Consider the following 19,340-nt stretch of genomic DNA (forward strand, 5'->3'; position numbering starts at 1 on the left):
ACCCTCTTATAAGCGACTCCCCAGCTTCAAAATGCCCACATTGCCTCAGACTACACATGAGCAACTTATTTGAGTACGATTCCGACAACGACTGCGACTTTGGCGACCGCTACATCGAAGAAGACTTAGCATATCTAGGCCTAGCATATCTTGTGAGTACAGCATCTTCACCCCCCTCTCCCTCGCGGTGCAACGACGCTCATCACATAACCTCTGTCCGTTCTCCAGTTCGCCCTGGCCGACGGCGACTACGATACTGAGTCTGATAGTGAAGAATCGTCTGCTACCCTCCAGGGTACCGAGATGCAAGCACCCGACCCATCCAAGCGACGACTCGAGGACGACGCACCAGCCCCGGCTCCAAAGCGCCCTCGCATCAGCTTGGACCCCTACGACTTTGGCTTTGACGAGTACGCCTCCACACCAGAGTCCGAGAATGCTCCCGACCCGTCATCCGTCCTACCGCCGCCCAGTGACAAGGTCATCCAACTGCGTTTCCAGCTGGCCCGCTTCAAGGGCGTGTACCGTATCGTGAGGCTCCCGCTCTCTTTCACCTTCGCGCACCTGTATCGCTTTATCCTGCTCATCTTCGGCTGGTCGGGGGACCACCTGCACGAAGCGGAGGTTGTCACGAACGTGGAGCGCTACTCGCCGAACGGCCCGCGCAAGGGGGAGGTCAAGAAACACCGCTCGTTCAGGGTCCCGGAGGCTCCGGACAGGCACGAAGACATCCGGGCGTTCCAGGAATGGCTCCTTGTGTACTCAAAGAGCGAGCGGGATCCTGCCATGAAAGTTTCTCCGAACCCGAGGAAGAGGCAACATAACCCCCCGCTGGACATGAACGATCCGTGGGACGTGCTGTTTGCGTCGCTCGAGTACCCGGTGAGGAAGGATGCGGAGGTCACTCTGGGAGACGTATGGGCGTGGAAGTCGAGGGACAACCTGAGCAAGGGTCAGTGCTCGAACATGGACATCGCTATATTGTTCCACTATGACTTGGGTGGTGAGTACTTGAGTGACCGTAGCAGTGTGATAGCTGCAGGGACATTCTTGTTCTGATTGCTTCCAGCGAGCTGGGATGTGCATATCACCGTCGAGCCGGAGAAAGATGGGAGCTACATGTGGAAGGCGAATCCTCCGCGCAACGCTCCAGTTATCACCGTCGCCAAAGGAGGGGTATGTCCTGATCCCTGCGTATTTCCAGCATCTCATCTAAATGTCTGACTCTTCCAGGCTCCCGTCGAGGATGCTCATAGTGACTACGGAGTGAGTTGCCTCCATCCTATTCCCGTTACTTGCACGCTGACCTAGGTTGCCTGGCGGGTAGGAGGTCGATGCAAAGAAGAAGAAGGTCGCCAATGAACTCTTCGCCCCGGATGTCTTCGAGAGGTACCTTAAAGGCGAAATAGGCTCCACGGCGCGCAAAGCGGAGCTTGCGGTCTATAACGTCGAGGAAGAGCGAGCACGGAGGCAGGCGCGGGCCCAGGAACGAGAACGCCAGCGTCTTGAGCGCGAGCAAGCAGGCACCATGGAAGATGACGAAGATGAAGATGAAGACGATGAGGAGGAATGGGACGAGGAGTGAACTGGCCAGAGACGGCACGGTGTATGCACCTTATTCTTGAATAGCTTGTACTGTAGCCAGCCATCTTATTGTGCTTCAACCTAATGCTACTTCAGATCCTGGTTCTATGTTCCGACTGGAGTACTGTAGTATACGCTCTTGAGTGGTCGAACATGGGGAGCCTGCGTGCTAACCCTAACAGTATAATCCATACTTGGAACCCTAGACGAGGCGCGTCCGCTTGAGCGCGTCTCGTCCTCGACGACGTGAACGACATCCACCAGGCTCCTATAGCCACCACCCTGCTTTCTCTCTGGTCACCATGTCTCTCTGTCCACCATACGCTCCCTTCTTTGGCTTCGCGGGCGTCGCCTCCGCGGTGTGTCCCCTTCGCTAGTGCTATGTCATTGCCTCGAATACTGACCTTGGGCCGCTCGGCCAATGTAGATGATCTTCAGCAGTGCGTACTCTTATGGATGTCTTTCGACGTGCGAAATTCTGAACGGCGTAATATCATTCCACATGCAACACAGCCGTCGGCGCGGCGTTTGGTACAGCGAAGTCGGGTATTGGCATCGCAGGTCTGGGGACGTTCAAGCCCGAGCTCATCATGAAGGTGCGTGACTGTATATACCTCCGAACTGCATGTTCCTCAATCACATTCGCGTCTTATGTGTAGTCTCTCATTCCTGTGGTCATGTCCGGTATCATTGCTGTGTACGGACTGGTAGTATCCGTACTCATTGCCGGTGGACGTGAGTCCGTTGCTTCCTCCTTGCACTGGCTTTCCGCTAATGAAAAGCTCCGTTCTGGCGCATTCAGTCAAGCCTACCGACTACCCACTATATGCTGGATTCATCCACCTCGGTGCGGGCCTTGCGTGCGGCTTCACTGGTCTTGCTGCGGGGTATGCAATCGGCTACGTTGGCGATTCGGTGAGTCCTTGCACTGCTCACTCGCAGAGTCATGGCTAATCTCGGTCTGTCAAGTGCGTACGAGCATACGTATTCGAGTCGAAGGTGTTCGTGACGATGGTGCTCATTCTCATCTTCGCAGAGGTCCTGGGGTTGTACGGGTACGTCATACGCTTTTCCAATATAGCCTATTGTAATGATACGCCCTTGCAGACTCATCGTTGCACTGATAATGAACTCGCATGCGACCGAGGCGCATTGCACATAAAGGTCCCAATACCTGCCTCTCCTATTGCCACCCGTGTTCCCAACCCTGCTAATGGACTTCTCCGTGGAACAATGTTCATATTATACATACCCAAATGCACTCGGGTGTCTGATGATAGCATACAAAGCGAGACAGAAGAGACGCTGTGGAAACTTCAGCAGAGTCAACAGACTTCGAAACCTAACGTCCGGTCCTGGGGCTGCGGCTCCTCCCGCGGCTTTCACTGCGATAACGCTTCCTCCTAGGACTTCTGCTATAGCTTCGCCGAGAGCGCGAGTCGTCTGAAGACTTGGAGTCGGAAGAGCGAGAAGATGAATCAGACGAGCTAGAGGAATCGCTCGAGTCGCTGTCACTGTCGGAATCTGATGACGAGTCGGATGATGACGAGGCGGATCTTGACCTGGAGGGATATAGGTGTTGGCATCATAGCAGGAAGGAGAACAAGGATATACGGAGACGTACCGCTTCCGCTTCTTGGAGGAACCCTCGCCCTTGTCCTGACTCTTCGCGCGCTCCTTCTCCTTGGCCTCAAGGATGCGATTAGCAGTACCGCTCCTGCAAGTCAGACATTCGCATCAGCATGGCACGTTTCACGGGTATACGAAGGACGCACTTGGACTTGAACTCCTCCGGTACCTCGACAGACGGCTTCCCCTCTGCCTTTAACTTCGCAAGCAACTTTGGGTTTTCGAGCATCTGTGTGCGCGACGGACGCGAAACGTAGGGCCGGCTGCCTTTGCACTGATAGGTAAAGTGTCCTGCAATAGCGAATACGAAGAGGCATAGTTAATGGCGTGTTCTGCGCCCGTGAGACCAACGTGAACGCACCTGTCCCAAGACACTTCTGGCAGACGGTGCTCGCGGTGGCACGAGGGTTGTTAGCGGATTGACTGTGTGGTGCATATTTGGACATGATCAATGTTCTGCGCAGCCAGCGAGCGTAGCAAGGACACAGAATGGTGTGCTAGAGAAGGCAAGTCGAGATGTAGTGGACAAGAACGTTCAAGTTGGTCGATACGTAACTCTCCAGCGTCATTCGATAAGGATACTTATCTTGACAATCAATTAATTACTAATCGTTGCGTCACTTTCGCCTGCCAATACTGAGCTCACTGGCACCTCATGCTCTCCTTGCGTGTCTTCGAGTTTCTCCAGCACTGGCAACTGTAGAACAACACGGGTCCTATTCTGATACGACATCACTTCGGCCTGTTCTTTCCTCAAAAACCGTGAAACATTGGCAGTACCGCACCCTATGGCTAGCGCGGTCAGGCAGAGAGTTCCCTTCCGATTTTCTGAAGGCGAGGAGGATCTGCATATATTGGACGAACAAGGTACGTCGCTTGATTTATTGTAATCTGCATGTACCATCTTATTTACGCATCGCGCAGAGCAGGAGGAGGTCATAGAAGACTTTCGCAAGCAGAATGACGACTCTAACGCCGTGTACTTCATGGGCCTCCAAGTGGTCCTTGTCCTTTCTGCAATTCTGTAAGTCCATCCAAGTTTTCTGTGAGTTCGAGTTCTTATCCAAGCTTTTTAGCCAGCTCGTGTATCTGTTCAACTCCAAGAAGATTTCTCCTCTTGCCGTCCTCTTCCCAGACTCTACGTCTGAGCCCCTACCTCTCGCGAATGGTCTGGCGATTCTGCAGATTCTCATCCACATCAATCTCAGCCTCAACATCTTGCCACCAAATCATTCATACAGAAGACTGCTGCCGTCCACGACGTTCCCCGGTGCCTTGACCGTTCCTCTTCCGCTATCGCACCCCGTCGCTATTGCCCTACCCGCAATAGCACCTCTCCTCGCTCTGGCACTTAGTCGTGGACGCGCAGACGTGCTCTGGTGGGCTGAAGCGGGCGTGATGACCGTGGTCGTTGCTCTGGTGAAGAAGTGGGTAGCCGATGGCGAGAAGGATATTATGAAGCTTGAGAGGCTACGTTACATGGCGCGAGGAGCGTGAACTCATGTATTATCGTGTCAGACATTGGACTCTTTTGTATTCTAGTATATCATATAGCAATGTATACCCGACATCGCGATGACCAGCACTCGAAGTCGAGTGCAAGAGAATTGACGCGACTCCGAAGCAGACAGATCTCGATCGTGTAGCCAACAGATCCAGGCGCTCGTGCTGGTCCCGCCTGTCTGTCTCCGCTACATTCGCTCTGGTCTTTCGACACTCGGACGGCTCACTGCCATGTCTATCCGCCTGGCTGCACGACTACAGCCATTGGTGCCTTCTTTGACACGCTCTGTGGTGCACAGGGCTGCACAGCGCCCAGTACCTCCGCCTCGAGGTATGCCAGCTCTCCTGACACTGGTTCCTCCGCCCAGCACGCTCATTCGGACCCACGTTACAACGTTAGGTAAAATCACCACCCCAGAGGACTTCCTCAAGGCAATCGGCCGCTCTTCCGAGTCTAAGCTATCCCCTGAGTCGTGGGAGCAACTATGGCACACTGACGGCTACCAGCTCAAGAAGGCGGGGCTGGGTGTGCAGGACCGCAGGTACGTTTCCACATATCTGTTTTCCGTGTAGTTGTCTTTCTGCATCAGTATCTGATGTTCTTATGCTCCGTGCGGTCTGCGCTGTGCTGTGTCGTCCGTACCAGATACATTCTGTGGAGCATGGAGAAGTTCCGTCAAGGCGAAGACCCAGCAGAGTTTGCGTATGAGGCGAAGCCGGAAAAGAAGATCCGCGGGTATGTGTGCACCCCCGTTTTGCATGACATGAGGCTCACGCTTTGTCTGTTGACTCTTCGTAGACGTGGACCGGCGGTGCAGAATGGGAAGCGATTGCGCTCGAGGCGACATCGGTGATGATATGGTGCCTACAACGTGTACAGTTCTAGGCCATCCCTCATACATCGTATTCTCTTCCTGTATATGTTAGTCCCTGCATAATATGCTTCTTCCGTCCACTCAATGCGATCTTACATCCGCAGAGCCAACTTTTGCGCCCACCGCGGGAGGGGAAAAAAGTTGAGACCAACCGTCCCTCCGATACGGGGAATCGAACCCCGAGCTACCGCGTGAAAGGCGGTAATGTTAGCCGTTACACCATATCGGATTGAAATTATAGGTCATTTGAAAGGCTTGGTATCGCCTTCCATTGACAGGAAGGTGAGTAGTAAGCCCTTACTACCCGATGCTTCCGGGTACATGTACCAACCTCCGGAGGTTGTAAGTTCGCACTACTGTCGCAGTTTCCATGACACCCCAAAGGCGTGAAGAGGTCAATGCTCAACGTGGTCCCGGCGTGTCGCAAGGTTCAGAGTTGCAGTGATGAGAGGACAAAGCGACAACAAAGCTTCCGCGGCGGATCCGATATGCACTGATCGCCCACAAAAAGGAAAGTGAGGTTGAGGCTCGGAGATCTGCAGATGTGCGCCTTGTTCTTGGGCCGGCTTTTACTACGTTGACAATAGTCTTTGGCCCACTCCCACCGCTTGGGCCACTCGCACCCCCGCGCCCGTCGTTCTTTCACTCTTTGTCCTGGTCGCAGGAAGCGACATAAAAGTCCGCCACTGCGCCATGAGCCTCCCCGCCCAAACGTCCTCTTCCCCTTTCTCCTGCACCTGCACGGCTCTGCGAGCTTCCCCAGGACCACCACCGCTTACCCGACAAAGACACTGACCGCCGTAGCCGCTATGTCGACGTCCCGCGCCGCCCCCATCGACCCGGCCATGACATGGCTTACTATCGCAGCGCCCCAGTTCCACGGCGAAGAATCAGAGTCTCAGCCAGCAGTCAACTATGTCCGCCCAGAAACCCAGACTGACGACTGCGACTCTGACTCGTCCGACTCGGATGCCGCCTCTGAGGCCTCCGACGTGGACGAAGACCCCATCCACCCTTACAATGTTCTAGACACAAGAAGGTGGATCAACAACGGCAACACCGTGTACGCCGCCGATGAGGGAGGAGAGACCTGGTGCGTCTTGTTTAGCCTTCCATTGTCCGCCGATCACTCACCTGGCGTGGCCGATCATATAGTATGTCCCCCAGCCACGTTGCGGACGACGCACCCTACGTCCCTCCGGCGACACCTGGCGAGGACAAAGTACGCGGGCACGCGTATCTGAGTCCCGAAGACCTCGCGCCATCGACGCCTTCGCCGTTTTTACAGCCGTACGGCTTCCGTGAGTCGTCGCCACAGGAGCAGCAGGCGATCTCCCCGCTAGCGCTCACCTCCCCCCTCCCGTCGACATCCTCACCCCGTTACGGTTCCTCGCGTCGGATCTCTGCCCGCAGGGCCAGAACGTACGTCGACCCCCCTTCTGACGACGAGTTCGTCGAGTCCAGCGCCAGCTCCGAGGACGAGTACGTCCCGTCGCCCAAGATCCGTTCGCGCAAGCTTCCATCCCGCGGGAGCATGTCGTCCCGCACCAAGGCCCGGTCAGTGCAACGGCACTCCTACTCCCCGTACCCCTCCTCCTCTGCCTCTACCCCAAGCTCGATTGGCGAGTCGTCGTCCGCGTCGGCGTCGAGCGGTCGGCGGCCAGGCTCGCGCAACGTCCAGATCTTCAACCAGCCCCCACCTCCGCGCGGGAGCTGGAGCAAGACCGGGCCCGACGCGTACAAGTGCCCGTTCTGCGACCACGTGCAGACGAACAAGCGGTCCCCGGACATGGAGCGCCATATCCGCTCGCACTTCCGAAACGCGGTCAAGGCGCAGTGGGTCTGCTGCGGTGTACCGGTCGAGGAGGCGGCGATGTACGCGGTGAGCGCAAGCGCGAACCAGTGGACATTCAACGGGCGTGTCATGGTTGGGGGATGCCACGAGGACTTCAGCCGGATGGACGCGCTCAAGCGGCACTGGAAGAACAGCAACAACAAGTGTGTTGGCGACATCCGGTATGCGCGAGTCAACACCGACTACGAGGAGTAGATCACTGTCGGCACTGCGCTTCTCGAGGATCGATGACCTGTCATGAGTGGTGAGTTTGGCGCAATGTTCTCGCATCCGTCAAGGCACTGACCGTGATGCGCAACAGATAGACGAATTTGCATCACGTACCATCCACCATCATATACCTTCCTCTTGAGTCTTGATGACGTTGTAGCTGTACGCGCAGGGGCACCGGACATTGTACTATTGCATCATCCCCATACTCTGTTGTAACGCTTCTTGACGGGCATGTATTTCCTTTGGACGAATCTATAGCATATAATCCGCCACCATTCATCTCTTCCGTTCACTCTTGTGATGCGCCATGGCTGGCACGCCGCAGTCTGTGACGGGAGTACTGGAGTGCCAAGTGCCTTCATTTTTACAATAGATAAGCACGTACACGAGCATCGACATCCCGGTTGAGGCTCGCCCGAACCAGAACAGCAGCATCAGGAAGGCAATCAGGTCGCGTCCTCACTCAATAGCACATATTCGCGGGCAGACTCGCCGAACTTGATCACTATAGCACGGTGTCAGTCAGCGTCTGTGGTGTAGACAAATTCGACAGACATACCATCTCCGGCCATGAGTTCGAAGTAGCGAGACGTGGGAATTGGAGAGTCATTCACAATTGTCCCATTGGTAGACTCCAGATCAATGACGAACGGCCTAAGTAATAAGTTGCAATGTTAGCTTGCTTCTGACAAGATGCGAGGCTGGAGTACGCACTTCACAGCGATCTTCACGTCACCGAACTCATTCTTCTCTTGCACTTGTCGGTCTAGGATACCATGAGCCAGATATATGCATCCATGGGCAACGAAGAGACGTACACTGGATGACAGCATGTTGCTTGGAACATGACGGGTGCTCGACAGGGATGTCTACCACCGCTCTGTCTCTGCCAATAAGGTATGCACTCTGACGTTGGATGTGTAGCAAGTCTGCATGCGGTCACCGACAGACTTCAGCATGCTAATCTGGAGGTGGCCACATAGGCACGAATCACTCACCAACTTGCTCCTTTCCCTTGAACACATACAACCTCCACCCCACCGACGGCTTCCGCGCCTCTGGAGGTTCATGGTACTTCAGCACTGTCTTCGTACCGTCCCCATGCTGAACCGTCTTCGTAGCCGCCGCAAGCAAGCCGGAAGGGGCGAAGTTAGGCTTTGCCTTGTCCTCAGCAGCCGCGGAGCGCGAACGAGAGCGAGACGGCGACCCCTCTGGTTTCACAGAACGCGGTCGAGGAGAGGCAGAACGGCGCGATGGTCCTGTTCTCCTGAAGTCTCTGTCTCTGTCATCGCGATCTCGCCGTCGGTCGTCTTCCCGTTCGCGTCCACGACCATGGTCTCTGTCCTCGTCGCGGTACCGGTCGCGGTCGCGCGTCCTGTTCCTTTCCATGTTATCTCCCCTGCGTCTCCTATCCGCATCCCGGTCACGGTCAACATCGTATTTCCTCGATGACTCTCCTCTGTCGCGTCTGTCACGGTAGCCGTCATCCCTGTCGCGTCGAGGGCCACGGTCGTCGTCTCTGCGAGAGTAGCGGTCCCCCTTGTCGTCTCGGTAACGAGAAGAGCTTGCTTCCTCGTTGCCTCTATAAGATGGTCGTGGTGATTCTCGTGGCATCCTAGCAGCAGAGGAGTGGCCGAGGTCGTGGCGCGAGTCGAGGTGCAAAGCAGAGTATGGAAGCGCCTAAAGTGCCGGCTCAGGTCCAGGTTCGACTCCCGCCATCACCAGTGCCACAAGTTGGTCTTTCTCCCTCAACTTGCCCGTACAGATCGACGCAAACCACGTACGAAGCACGCCAGTTCAAGCCATAGCAATGCATTTTTGGTCATCATAGGTAACGTGGATATCATCACTAAGAATACACTGTGATACGACAACCGACAGGAACCGCCGCTACTCGGCCCTGTCATCCCAGAAAATGAATGCACCTGCTTCAATTGCAGAAAATGGTGCCGATGAAAATTCCCTCATACGGGCCGAGATGGTTAATGATATCACCCTCCAGTATGTTCGGCACGGTCTTGATCGTGCACTTCGAGTCGTCGGCGTTGTCGTCCCCTGAACACGCGACCGCATTGCCAGGAGAGAGGATGTGAATTTCGCCATGCGGATGCTGGAAGCCCAAGAACCGCCCTGGGACGATGGGAACCAAATCCGCCTCATTGTTGATACGGACGAAGTCCGGCACCTTTGCGCAAATACCTCGATGAGCGACGGGGCCCGCGAGCGAGAAGAGATGACGACAGACCTTCGAGTCCAGAAGAGCGGCGAACTGCGGGTTGCCGACGCGCGGCGTTCCATAGGTAACGGCCTTGACGTGGATGCTGGATGGCAAGTTCAACGCCATGAAGAGCGAGTCCAGCTCTGCGAGCGCGCCACCCAGGGAATGCCCAATCTGTGTCCGGAGTCAGGTGAGTGCTCCCGAAGCGCATAAACATAATGAGCCTGGGAAACGAAGTACGCACCAGCATGACCTGCGTCGCACCGTTGGCTGCGATGATCCTCTTCGTCTCGGCGAGAATGGTCGTGGCGGTTTTCGCGTGCTCGGCACCGAACCCATTGTGGACCTGAACGGCATCAGACACGCCCGGGAAAAGCTTGTTGTCCAGGTCCGTCAGGAAGAAGTTGAGGTCCGTCAGGTCAGACATGCTATCCCGTGCGTCTCAGAATGTGTCCACGAGGTTCGCAAAAGATGTCACTCACAGGGCAGTGGGATCCGTGCCTTGGTGCGCGACCACGACAGAGTTCTGTTGCGGCCAGTAGCCGACGAAGACTGTCATTTGTGGAGATCGTTTAATGAGGGGTCTTCTCCATGACGGGAAGCGGAACTAACTCACAGAGTTGGACCGCGTTTCCATCACCTCCGGTCAAAGTAGGCTGGAATCCAGGAAGGGCCTTGCAAGCCTCTCCACAGCCCCAATTCTTGACCTTGCTCGAAGGACAGTAGGCCGCACGTGCGAACTGGGTGAACGGCGCAAACCCAGCGAGCTGCGATGAGGAAAGGGCCGTGACGGAACGCTCCGTCAGTGGAGCGGCAAGGGCGGCGGCCACCAGAGTGAGGGCAGAGAGAGCAGTCGTGAAGTGCATCGTGACTTTGTTGGGGTAGATGTGTCGTCGGCGAGTGCAGGTTCAGGCCAGTGATCCTACTGCGTGCTCTGCGAAGTGAGGACCTCTTCCGAGTCTGGGGAGAGAGCGGGAGGCCGTCGTCGACGAGGTGTTTGCTGGTCGCCTGCGACCGTTAAATAGTGTCGTACGCAGGAGTGCGTTTGTCGTGAACCGGTCAACGGAACGCCGCGAGTTGATAATCGACCCGCCAAGAGCAGACTCTGGTTTGCCAGAAAGTCGTGGTCAGGGGTGGGATGGTCGTTCCAAGCGAGAGACCGGATGGTACAGGGAGCAGGAGGGGCGGCGGGAATCCAGGAACGGGTCCCGAGGACAGAGTACAGGCGACCAGCGGTGCTGTATCGTGGATGGTCAAGATCATTGTTCTCATTGGACGCTAACGACCACCAATGGGTTGATGCAGCTGAGTTCGCACCGCCGAATTGCGAGGGTTGAGCTGGAGATGCGGGACAATGCCTCCGACTTCTCCAGATCATCGTCGACGTCGATTTCGACCAGTCCAGTCTACTCGACGTCAGGCAAGATCAGGACTGAAGAACCTTTCCTTCATCTATGTCTTCCAAGCGTCGAGCAGCGAACGACTCAACAGGGGTAGAAGAGCCAGAAAGAACAACAAGCGGCTTGGAGGGTTCAGGGATCTATGTACTCACCACACGGTAGCATGGTCACGACGCCACTTTGTCCGCAGGCTGTCAGATGGGAGTCGGGCCCCATGATGTACTGTGATGCACTAGAAACAAAGACGTCGTGATTGTCGCGGCTGATCCCCGCATCCCCGCATTTCGCTGTGTCGTTGTCTTCGCCATATATGGTAGTATACCTGCGGTCAAGTGATCGAAACCCCGGACGCGTAGCCGCACCCCCGCAACAGAAAAGAGGCACCCATCTTTCTTGGCTACCAGCATGGGTTTCCTCCAGTGACTAAGCGCGTAGTCGACATCTCACCAGCGTGTCTGCTCGGGTTGAGGCGAATAGACGAATGGTACTTTCAGGGGTTAATAATATTGATGACCGTGACTGCTGCCGCGAAGTGAGTGTGATATTCCGGTTCGGCATCGTATGTCGGCACGTTGCGTACTAGCTGTGCTCTTCAAGCAAGACATTGACAACATGCCTCGCCCGACTGCAAATCAGGTCGAAGCCTAAAGATATCTGCATGTTTCTGTGCAGGAACATCGGCGAGCTATGGTTATGTATGTAAACCAAATGACATTAATCCGCCCTTTTGATTAGAACTGCCCAGGGTACTAGTAGCTCTTGCCGGGTCTACATAGAGACATAGAAGGACCGCCCGTAGGTTCGACCGATCATCGACGTTGGACGGGCGCCTCCTTGTGGCGTCGGTCGCGTTGTGGCGCATGTGGCGGGCGTTGAGTAGAACCCGTCGGGTGCAAATCAGATCGACCGAGGATGTCCGGGCATGTCACCACCGCGGCGAACGCCCACGAGTGCGGCTCCTATTAATTAAGACAGGGGCCAAAACACTGCACCCGCTCAGATATTCACGAGATCGACACCCGCGCCCACAAGTCGGCGAGCGTGCGCTGCCGGACGGCGGCGCAGACGGCAGATTGCACTATGGATCTGGGCACTCCGCGCACGCCTCCAGTGTCGGGGGTGGGCACCGTGGGCTAGAGTCGGTGCCAGAGAGTAGTTCTGTGCAATAGCATAAGCTTGACGTCAACGCAGGTCATCCTTTCGCGACGATGATGCGTGCGCCGTCTGGCTCATCGGTGAATCTGCACGCTCCGAGCGAAGACCGTCTATGACCGGAGTTAGGCGGGGCGTGAACGTTCGGGGCCCCCAACTTCCCGCGATAAGTACTTACATCCTCCGCGGTCACTGGCGCGCTTTGCCGACGCAACGCAATAAAGACATACATGTCAGGTTGGCGCCTCTGACGATAATGCCTCCGCGATCCTTCGCACGAGCATTCTCTCCGCAAGCCTGCACAGCGTGCTCCCCCACAAGAAGCATCTATATTGACCAGTCTGGGCTCCCCCGTCGGACTCGAGTAATGAATTACGTCTCCATGCCTTACGCCTGTCCTCTCACCCGTCGCCCGAACTTCCGGTACCCACCAATTTACGGCCAAGAATCTTGATCGCCGAAGATAGTGTTCAGCGCAAGCCGCACTCTGGCCGCTCCAGCCTCCAGCGTCCAGGATGGGAAGTCTACCCGGCAAAACAGCCCGGGTGGGTTTGAAATGACAGTTCGAATGAATACTGCTTAGCATGGTTAGCACAGAAGGGCCTCGTTTCAGCGTTGTTCCAGACCGACGCAACGCCCCCCCTCGAGCGGCTACCAGGCATACTAGAGCCACCTGGACAAGAGAAGCGTGGGTGGAGAAAGTTCTATGGCGGCGGGAAAGAAGGCAAGCAAACCTTTTGCAGTGAGAAAGAGAGGCGCAGTATGTTCAAATGGCGCGACAAACACGGAAGATCCCTCCACTGCGGACCCCAACTGATGGAAGTGCAGACAGGGAAGACGAAGTCGCAAACTCCTGGAGGAATGCAACAGCAGTTTGCGGTTGATGAGAGGCTCAGTGTTCCGGTGGAAGTAGTCCGGAAGTTCGTCGTTAGTCACCGTACGAGCGGGGGCTTTGTCGGAGTCCGAGATTTTGGTTGTAGCCATGGTGGCGTTCGCGTGGAAGTCGGCATGTCTTCTAGGGAGACTTCAATATGGGAGCGTCGAGGATGAGATGGCCGCCCAATTTGCTAAGCGATGCCGACCACACAACCGAGATTGACCGCCCCGCGCAGTCCCGCCTGAGTCCCGCTCACCTGCTTTTGAACGGGCATTAGCGTGTGATGTTACGGATGTGTGGAAGGTTATCAACAGAAGAGAAAGAAAGGACCTTACCGGTTGGGAGCTGGGAAGGAAGTGAGCATGACAGCTCGGGAGCGTGGAATGCCTAAGGAATGCCGCTAGGCCATCCTGAGGCAAGAGAAGGGCCAGCGATGAACCGCGCGCTCCCACCGCAATATGATAGACGACGGCCCTGCCGGTCGAGAATAGCGACGTTTCCCCGTGAGCGAATGGGCGCAGGGTCGGGGCGGTATGCTGGCCGCTTATGGCGCAATATGAATGACGGCATAACTTTAGTGACGACAACGAATCACAAGCTCTGCGCTGGCACATACAAAGGTGGAGCAGGATAGGAACTCGAGAGTGCCGCGCGGGGGCTATAGAGAAGCCAGTCAAGGCATTGACAGCGAGCAGCCGGGGATATATCAGGCTCTGGACGATGGTATCTGCGGCGGTCGTGGGTACGGATGCTGTGCTTGTAGGAGACACAGATTGGAGGTCGAGACGAGGGAGGCGAGGAAGCGGGGGGGAACACATGGGCCAGGGTCGAGATGTCAGGATCCTTGAGGCGCATGGGGAGCATCACGTAGAATATGTCAAAGGAGAGCCGCAAGGGAGAGGCGAGCCGGCGAGACCGCATCGATCGCCAGAAGATGGGAAAAGTTATCTGCCTGGGAGAGATTCTAAGAAGAGAGTTTGCTGTAAGTATGGCATTCCGTTCGACGAAGCCATTGCAGGGCAGCGGATCTCGGTTCGGCCCGGCACATGTCGCGCGCTGAACCTACTCCATGGTATTGGGAGGAAAACATCATCGCGAGAGGGCAACGGCGGTCGCGAACGCAGTGCGTGCGGCCACGGAGCAGCCATCAGGACGGAGGGCGAGGCGGGGGAACGGGCAGGGAGGCAAAATGAGCGAAGTTTAAAGGCGGGCGGCGGCAGGAGGGAGGAGGAGAACAGGCGAGAGAGGCTTCCCTGCCGCTTCGGAGGGTTAATTACGCGTTACATAATCGGGCAAGGAAATTAGGAAACTAAGCCGAATGGAGGCGATTCGTCGAGTGCGTGTTCATATATGGGCATCGCTTCTTTCTGCCACCCGGCCAGATGTTATTTATCCAATCGCCCATGTCCGTCCCCGCTCCGCCTTCTCGTCTCTCCCGGTCATTCGCTCTACACGCTCTTCCGGTTGCTCGCAGCATTGGCCTTCCACCCGTGTCCCGCCTATGCCTCGTTAACGACTTCTTACAGTACCCGGCACGCCCGCTTCCTCATATCCCTCCCGACATCATCTAAAGGGCGCGGGTACAGTATCGAAACACTAAACTCGATTCAGGATCTTCGTTCTGCCCCGCTGACCACTGACGCGATGTCGGCTGGTGTACCATATTCTCTGTCCAATGACCGCGCCTCATATGGCGCACCCGACCACGCTCCGACATACGCCTCTACCTCTGGCCCACACAATTATTCCTATGCGCCATATCCCGCCAGAAACACGACCTTCGACGCTGGCCATGGGAGAGTCGATAGCGGCACGGCCCCCTCATCTCTCTCCGGGATGTTCCACCATGCGGAGCACGACGCGCAGCACCACTATTCTCGTTCGGGAAACCCAGGGGACGGCTTTTCGCACCAATCAGGATTGGCACATGCTCGAGACCACGTCTGGCAGTACCCTCAGGCCATCCCGGATGCACCTCGATCGCGTCTTGACCACCCTGCATTGGACATGAGCCAGTCTCGGGTTTACCAGGATGCTATGTCGCACGCGCCCTCCATCGCTGGCCCGTCTCACGGACACGGGTTGGCGGGAGGTGCTCCTTCTTCTTCCACACGGTTGGCCCCGACGGGAACGTCGACGGGCCGCTCACGCAGAGAGAAACCACGGTTGGAGTTAGCCCCCGACCAGCCTCTGACCACGCAAGGCAAACCCCGCACGCGTGTCTACGTGGCCTGCGTCCAGTGGTGCGTCGCATGAATTGTGCAAGGAGCTTCCAGATATTGACGAAATTCGATGGTTTTAGCCGCCATAGGAAGATTCGCTGCGATGGCGCGAAACCTGTCTGCCATAACTGCAGTCGTAGGACGGAGAGTCCCCACGATTGTTCCTACGACGCTGCCCCGAAGCGTCGAGGTCCAGACAGGGTACCCGGAGCGCGACAGCGTTCTGTCGCAGGAAGTGGCAGTGAGCGGCCGCCACGACGGCGCAGGCGAATCGCGGCTCCAGATGAGGGCAATCAGGTCTACGTCTCTCCTCAAAGCATGAACACAAGCCCCATCAGCCCAACCACCCAGTCGTTCATGACTGATGCCGCCGCCGCACGTCCGGAGAGCCTCACCATAATCCAGGAGGTTGGGCCGACGCACTACAACAGGCATAGGCAGGGTCCTGATGCTGGACGTCCTTCGGTGGTAGGAGGCACCAGCGCGCACTACGCACCGCACCATGACCTTTCCGTCTCTTCGCACGTAGGTCCATCAGCTCCGTTAGCCGACATCAATGCTGCCGCTCACCAAGCCCATATAGACCCCAGCGGCCGCTTATGAAGCGCTCCCGCTCGGGTCCTCTCTGACCGACGCGTCCGGTCCCGTCGATTACGCGATGGGCGCGCCGATGGCACAGGGCCGGCCGGTCGCGTCTGTCAGCGAGCAGGGGAACGAGTACGGCTTCGAGGAGAGTGGGCAGGACGAAGGGGACCAGAAGGGAGCGGTCATTGCTGCCGACCCGAGCCTTCAGTTCACGCGAGAGACGTGGTGGGACGCACTTTTGGTCCTGTACGCGAACGACAGCGGCCGTGGACCCTTCGATATGACGCTGGCCATCCCGCCAGGTGTCCGGGAGAACACCACGCACAACATCACGGCCGACCTGCGGGCAATTTTCCGCGCGTCCCCGAATTGGTTTAACTTCATTAACCTGCCACGGTTCTTCGCTTCGCTGCTCGATCCGCGGGCACGCCATAGCATCCAGCCGAGTCTTATCCTCGGGGCGCTCGCGCTAGCCACCTTCTTTAGGAGCCACGAGGGAGAGCTGGGAGCAGATGGCAGGGAGAGGGCGCTGAAGCTGAGAGACCAGGCGCAGAGTGCATTGGAGGGGAGCCTGAGTTCACGTTGGGTCGACCACAGCCTGGTCCAAGCCGCATGGGTACGTCATCATCCCGTTCCTCAGGCTGGCGGAAATTAACCGCGGCGTTCATTGGAACGGTCGACTATGTAGCTTCTCGCATTCTTCGAAATTTGTGCCCACCCTCTTCATGCCACCACGCGTGTCAGATCATCCATGGGCCTGCTCGACTCGCTTCTGCGAACCATGAAACTTCTCACCTTGGACGAAGGCAATCCTCGTGTTTCAACCTTCTCATCCAGCGTCCCCGTGGTTTCCCCCGACTCTTCACGCATGCTGCCTGCATACGCTGTTAGTAATCTCTCCGTCACAAAGCCGCTACGCTTACCCATGTATTACCGAACCCTTCCCGTCCAGTGGCCGTCTGCGGACTCCCTTACACCGCCGCTTCCTGGGCCAGAACTCACGTCAAATGAACCCTTGCTCTCCCCGCCGATAATATCCCCGCCATACCAATCCCATTCCGCGGAGCGGCCGGGTTTCGTTGCCGCGTCTTGCAACTGCAGGACCTTCACGCTTGGCCACACCTGGCCGATGGTTCGAGAATTTGCTCCGCTATGGGACATGACGCCAACGTGGCAGAGCGAATGGACCGAGAGCGACATCCGCAAAGAGGAGTGCAGGCGCCTCGTCTGGAGTAGCGTCATGCTCAGCTCCGGGTACAGTTCGTACACTGCGGCAAGCTCGGTCATCCAGACACAGCAGCTGTTCTTGATGGATCCAAGAAACGTGAGCCGGACGCCCATTCTGACTGTCTTCATTGTCCGCGAAGGCTGACGGTACGTCAACAGTACGCGCTGCTGTTCCCCGGCGAGTCGCTTACCAGTGTGGACGATTCGCCCGCCGTACCACCGCCGTCTAAAGATTCCGTCTGGGCGCTCTACATGCGCGCAATGCTCATGTGGAACAGCTGCATACGCATATGCACGAATTCCGACTTGTCCGACGCGGACAAGGCGCATTTCGCGCCTATCGCATGGGCGGAAATCGATGCGATTGAGGAGGCTTTAAGGCGACATACGTGTGACATCGAACGGTCCTTCTTGTTTCAAGGCAGAGAACTCCTGTTCAAGTAAGCTTGGTGTTTGTTTCGTGTCCTGATGATGTTCAACTGACTGACCGCTTTGCCTCACCCTGATCGCGAACGATGCATGCGTGTATCTGACGTGCGCTTGTCGACGCTGTGCCTCCTGCGAAATTAGCTCGCGCATGTGCATCGCGTACGAGTTTCAGCAATCTCTGTCCCAAGCGACGGCGTACGTAATCCTTCTCCCGACACCGCGATGGTTGTGGGTGGTCATGGTGTACTGATGACCGCGGTTTGGTAGGCACACCAATCTGCTATTCTACCGGAGGAAGGCGGAGGAATGGCGTACGTGTCTAATCCGTTCAGCTGCCGACGTGCCTCAACATTACTGATGGAATGGATCACGTCTTTTGCGCCCGTCTTCTCTCGATCTCCACACAGTGGCACACCAGGCGTCCCTGGCGAAACGCGTCGTGAATTTGGGCCTGCCTTCCGTGACGGGTCTTCCGACTTCGGACCTGGCAAAACGGCCGTTCCTGTTGTTCTGGTTCATGTCCCAGATTGAAAGGTGCGTGAATGCCCTGACTCCGCACCGCATGTATTCCTGTGCCTGACGTCCAACTTTCACTTCTTCCCGTGTTTTCCGTAATCGCTGTGCCGATCGTGTCGCCGTGCCTTATGTCCTGGCGACCTGATGGACATGACGGGCTCCTCGCTCCCACGTGCGGCGCGCGTTGGGTATTTAGGGCATTGACCCTATGGTCGTATGATCAGTCCCTCTCGGTTGCGCTCGACGTCGCGAAGGCGCTCTCCAAACCGGTGGAATACCTCATGACGCTATGGCCGTGCCCAGGTACGTCGGCGAAGGTACTGAGCGCACAAGTGCCTTTGATAGCTGACACACCTGCATTTACAGAACAGCGGCGCCGATGGGAAGAACTACGCGACAAGCTGAACAGCTCCTGTTTCGCCGCATCTGTCCCTCTCCTCCCTGCAGCAGGCGCACCCTCGAACCCCGCCATCCAAGAAGCCATAACAAACCTCTCTACCCAGAGATGACCATCCCCAGAATCTAAAACGTCTCGAACATCCTCGCTCAAGCTCAAAACCCTAGGTATCGTTGCATCTCTGTGTTGTTTGTCTGCTCGTATTGCTGTCCGGTGCGTTCGTCCTGCTTTCGTTGTTACACACTACGTATACTACACGCTTGTCTATCTTCCCACTCACATACCCTACCATCGCCTTGTATCTCAACTACATCTTCCTTTCTATACTCTCACATATAGCACACGGACATGATGTGCTCATCAATGCTGTGTCGAATGCTTTGTCTCGCTTATCCTTTGGGTCTACTCTCTAGTCTGGGTATATATGTGTCACTGTATTCTGGCCGTTTCCCCCCTCAGCGCCCCGCCCTCTGTAGTACTACATTCCCATAGTTTTGTCGTACCTTTCCATAGCTATCAGTAGCATCCCGCCGTCCAACTTCTTATGGAGATGAACGTCGAAATACTTGTGTCTCCTCTTCGGTGTCGTCTTGACATGGATTAGGTTCAGCCACAGCTTTGAGACGCCCAAGACTCCATCACATCGTGTGACGCGCGC

The 19,340-nt window shown here is 56.4% G+C and overlaps 9 protein-coding genes and 1 non-coding gene across 10 annotated transcripts; 6 read left to right on the top strand and 4 right to left on the bottom strand.

Annotated features, from left to right (window-relative positions):
• Positions 1–11: 11 nt before the first annotated feature.
• L226DRAFT_532607 (uncharacterized protein) lies at positions 12–1,689 on the top strand. Its single transcript, XM_067680293.1, has 5 exons — positions 12–152; positions 229–1,003; positions 1,070–1,176; positions 1,234–1,266; positions 1,328–1,689. Exons 1-5 carry the CDS (start codon positions 57–59, stop codon positions 1,583–1,585), a joined length of 1,269 nt encoding a protein of 422 aa, XP_067538411.1. The 5' UTR covers positions 12–56; the 3' UTR covers positions 1,586–1,689.
• Positions 1,690–1,817: 128 nt separating this feature from the next.
• On the top strand, positions 1,818–3,104 carry L226DRAFT_504303 (V-type ATPase). Its single transcript, XM_067677978.1, has 7 exons — positions 1,818–1,943; positions 2,012–2,024; positions 2,098–2,180; positions 2,244–2,319; positions 2,387–2,499; positions 2,554–2,639; positions 2,692–3,104. The coding sequence occupies exons 1-7, from the start codon at positions 1,887–1,889 to the stop codon at positions 2,744–2,746; spliced, it is 483 nt and encodes a 160-aa protein (XP_067538412.1). The 5' UTR covers positions 1,818–1,886; the 3' UTR covers positions 2,747–3,104.
• On the bottom strand, positions 3,096–3,659 carry L226DRAFT_568833 (uncharacterized protein; the record flags this gene model as incomplete). The annotated part of the gene is made up of 4 exons (XM_067684216.1): positions 3,096–3,146; positions 3,199–3,301; positions 3,360–3,504; positions 3,575–3,659. The coding sequence occupies 4 exons, from the start codon at positions 3,657–3,659 to the stop codon at positions 3,096–3,098; spliced, it is 384 nt and encodes a 127-aa protein (XP_067538413.1).
• Positions 3,660–3,856: 197 nt separating this feature from the next.
• Positions 3,857–4,793, top strand: L226DRAFT_611039 (uncharacterized protein). Its single transcript, XM_067686232.1, has 3 exons — positions 3,857–4,080; positions 4,138–4,237; positions 4,290–4,793. Exons 1-3 carry the CDS (start codon positions 4,002–4,004, stop codon positions 4,708–4,710), a joined length of 600 nt encoding a protein of 199 aa, XP_067538414.1. The 5' UTR covers positions 3,857–4,001; the 3' UTR covers positions 4,711–4,793.
• A 104-nt stretch (positions 4,794–4,897) lies between these two features.
• Positions 4,898–5,743, top strand: L226DRAFT_611040 (mitochondrial 37S ribosomal protein mS41). The gene is made up of 4 exons (XM_067686233.1): positions 4,898–5,047; positions 5,117–5,258; positions 5,363–5,452; positions 5,516–5,743. Exons 1-4 carry the CDS (start codon positions 4,948–4,950, stop codon positions 5,568–5,570), a joined length of 387 nt encoding a protein of 128 aa, XP_067538415.1. The 5' UTR covers positions 4,898–4,947; the 3' UTR covers positions 5,571–5,743.
• Positions 5,744–5,748: 5 nt separating this feature from the next.
• On the bottom strand, positions 5,749–5,820 carry L226DRAFT_t68. Its single transcript has one exon. It is a non-coding gene; the product is annotated as a tRNA-Glu (tRNA).
• A 176-nt stretch (positions 5,821–5,996) lies between these two features.
• On the top strand, positions 5,997–8,044 carry L226DRAFT_551619 (uncharacterized protein). Its single transcript, XM_067682829.1, has 3 exons — positions 5,997–6,684; positions 6,747–7,690; positions 7,748–8,044. The coding sequence occupies exons 1-2, from the start codon at positions 6,401–6,403 to the stop codon at positions 7,639–7,641; spliced, it is 1,179 nt and encodes a 392-aa protein (XP_067538416.1). The 5' UTR covers positions 5,997–6,400; the 3' UTR covers positions 7,642–7,690; positions 7,748–8,044.
• Positions 8,045–8,105: 61 nt separating this feature from the next.
• L226DRAFT_611042 (SMAD/FHA domain-containing protein) lies at positions 8,106–9,110 on the bottom strand (the record flags this gene model as incomplete). The annotated part of the gene is made up of 5 exons (XM_067686234.1): positions 8,658–9,110; positions 8,478–8,588; positions 8,374–8,425; positions 8,219–8,313; positions 8,106–8,164 (listed from the first exon to the last, which is right to left on the bottom strand). The coding sequence occupies exons 1-5, from the start codon at positions 9,046–9,048 to the stop codon at positions 8,106–8,108; spliced, it is 708 nt and encodes a 235-aa protein (XP_067538417.1). The 5' UTR covers positions 9,049–9,110.
• A 479-nt stretch (positions 9,111–9,589) lies between these two features.
• Positions 9,590–10,743, bottom strand: L226DRAFT_568838 (alpha/beta-hydrolase; the record flags this gene model as incomplete). The annotated part of the gene is made up of 4 exons (XM_067684217.1): positions 9,590–10,051; positions 10,122–10,305; positions 10,360–10,429; positions 10,494–10,743. 4 exons carry the CDS (start codon positions 10,741–10,743, stop codon positions 9,590–9,592), a joined length of 966 nt encoding a protein of 321 aa, XP_067538418.1.
• A 4,600-nt stretch (positions 10,744–15,343) lies between these two features.
• L226DRAFT_504311 (uncharacterized protein) lies at positions 15,344–19,217 on the top strand (the record flags this gene model as incomplete). Its single annotated transcript, XM_067677979.1, has 11 exons — positions 15,344–15,549; positions 15,609–16,057; positions 16,119–16,729; positions 16,802–16,999; positions 17,066–17,437; positions 17,500–17,780; positions 17,911–17,964; positions 18,037–18,080; positions 18,177–18,303; positions 18,482–18,588; positions 18,652–19,217. The coding sequence occupies 11 exons, from the start codon at positions 15,344–15,346 to the stop codon at positions 18,792–18,794; spliced, it is 2,592 nt and encodes an 863-aa protein (XP_067538419.1). The 3' UTR covers positions 18,795–19,217.
• Between the last annotated feature and the right edge of the window lie 123 nt (positions 19,218–19,340).

This window comes from Lentinus tigrinus (assembly GCF_003813185.1).
Source record: "Lentinus tigrinus ALCF2SS1-7 unplaced genomic scaffold L226scaffold_6, whole genome shotgun sequence".
NCBI lineage: Eukaryota > Fungi > Basidiomycota > Agaricomycetes > Polyporales > Polyporaceae > Lentinus > Lentinus tigrinus.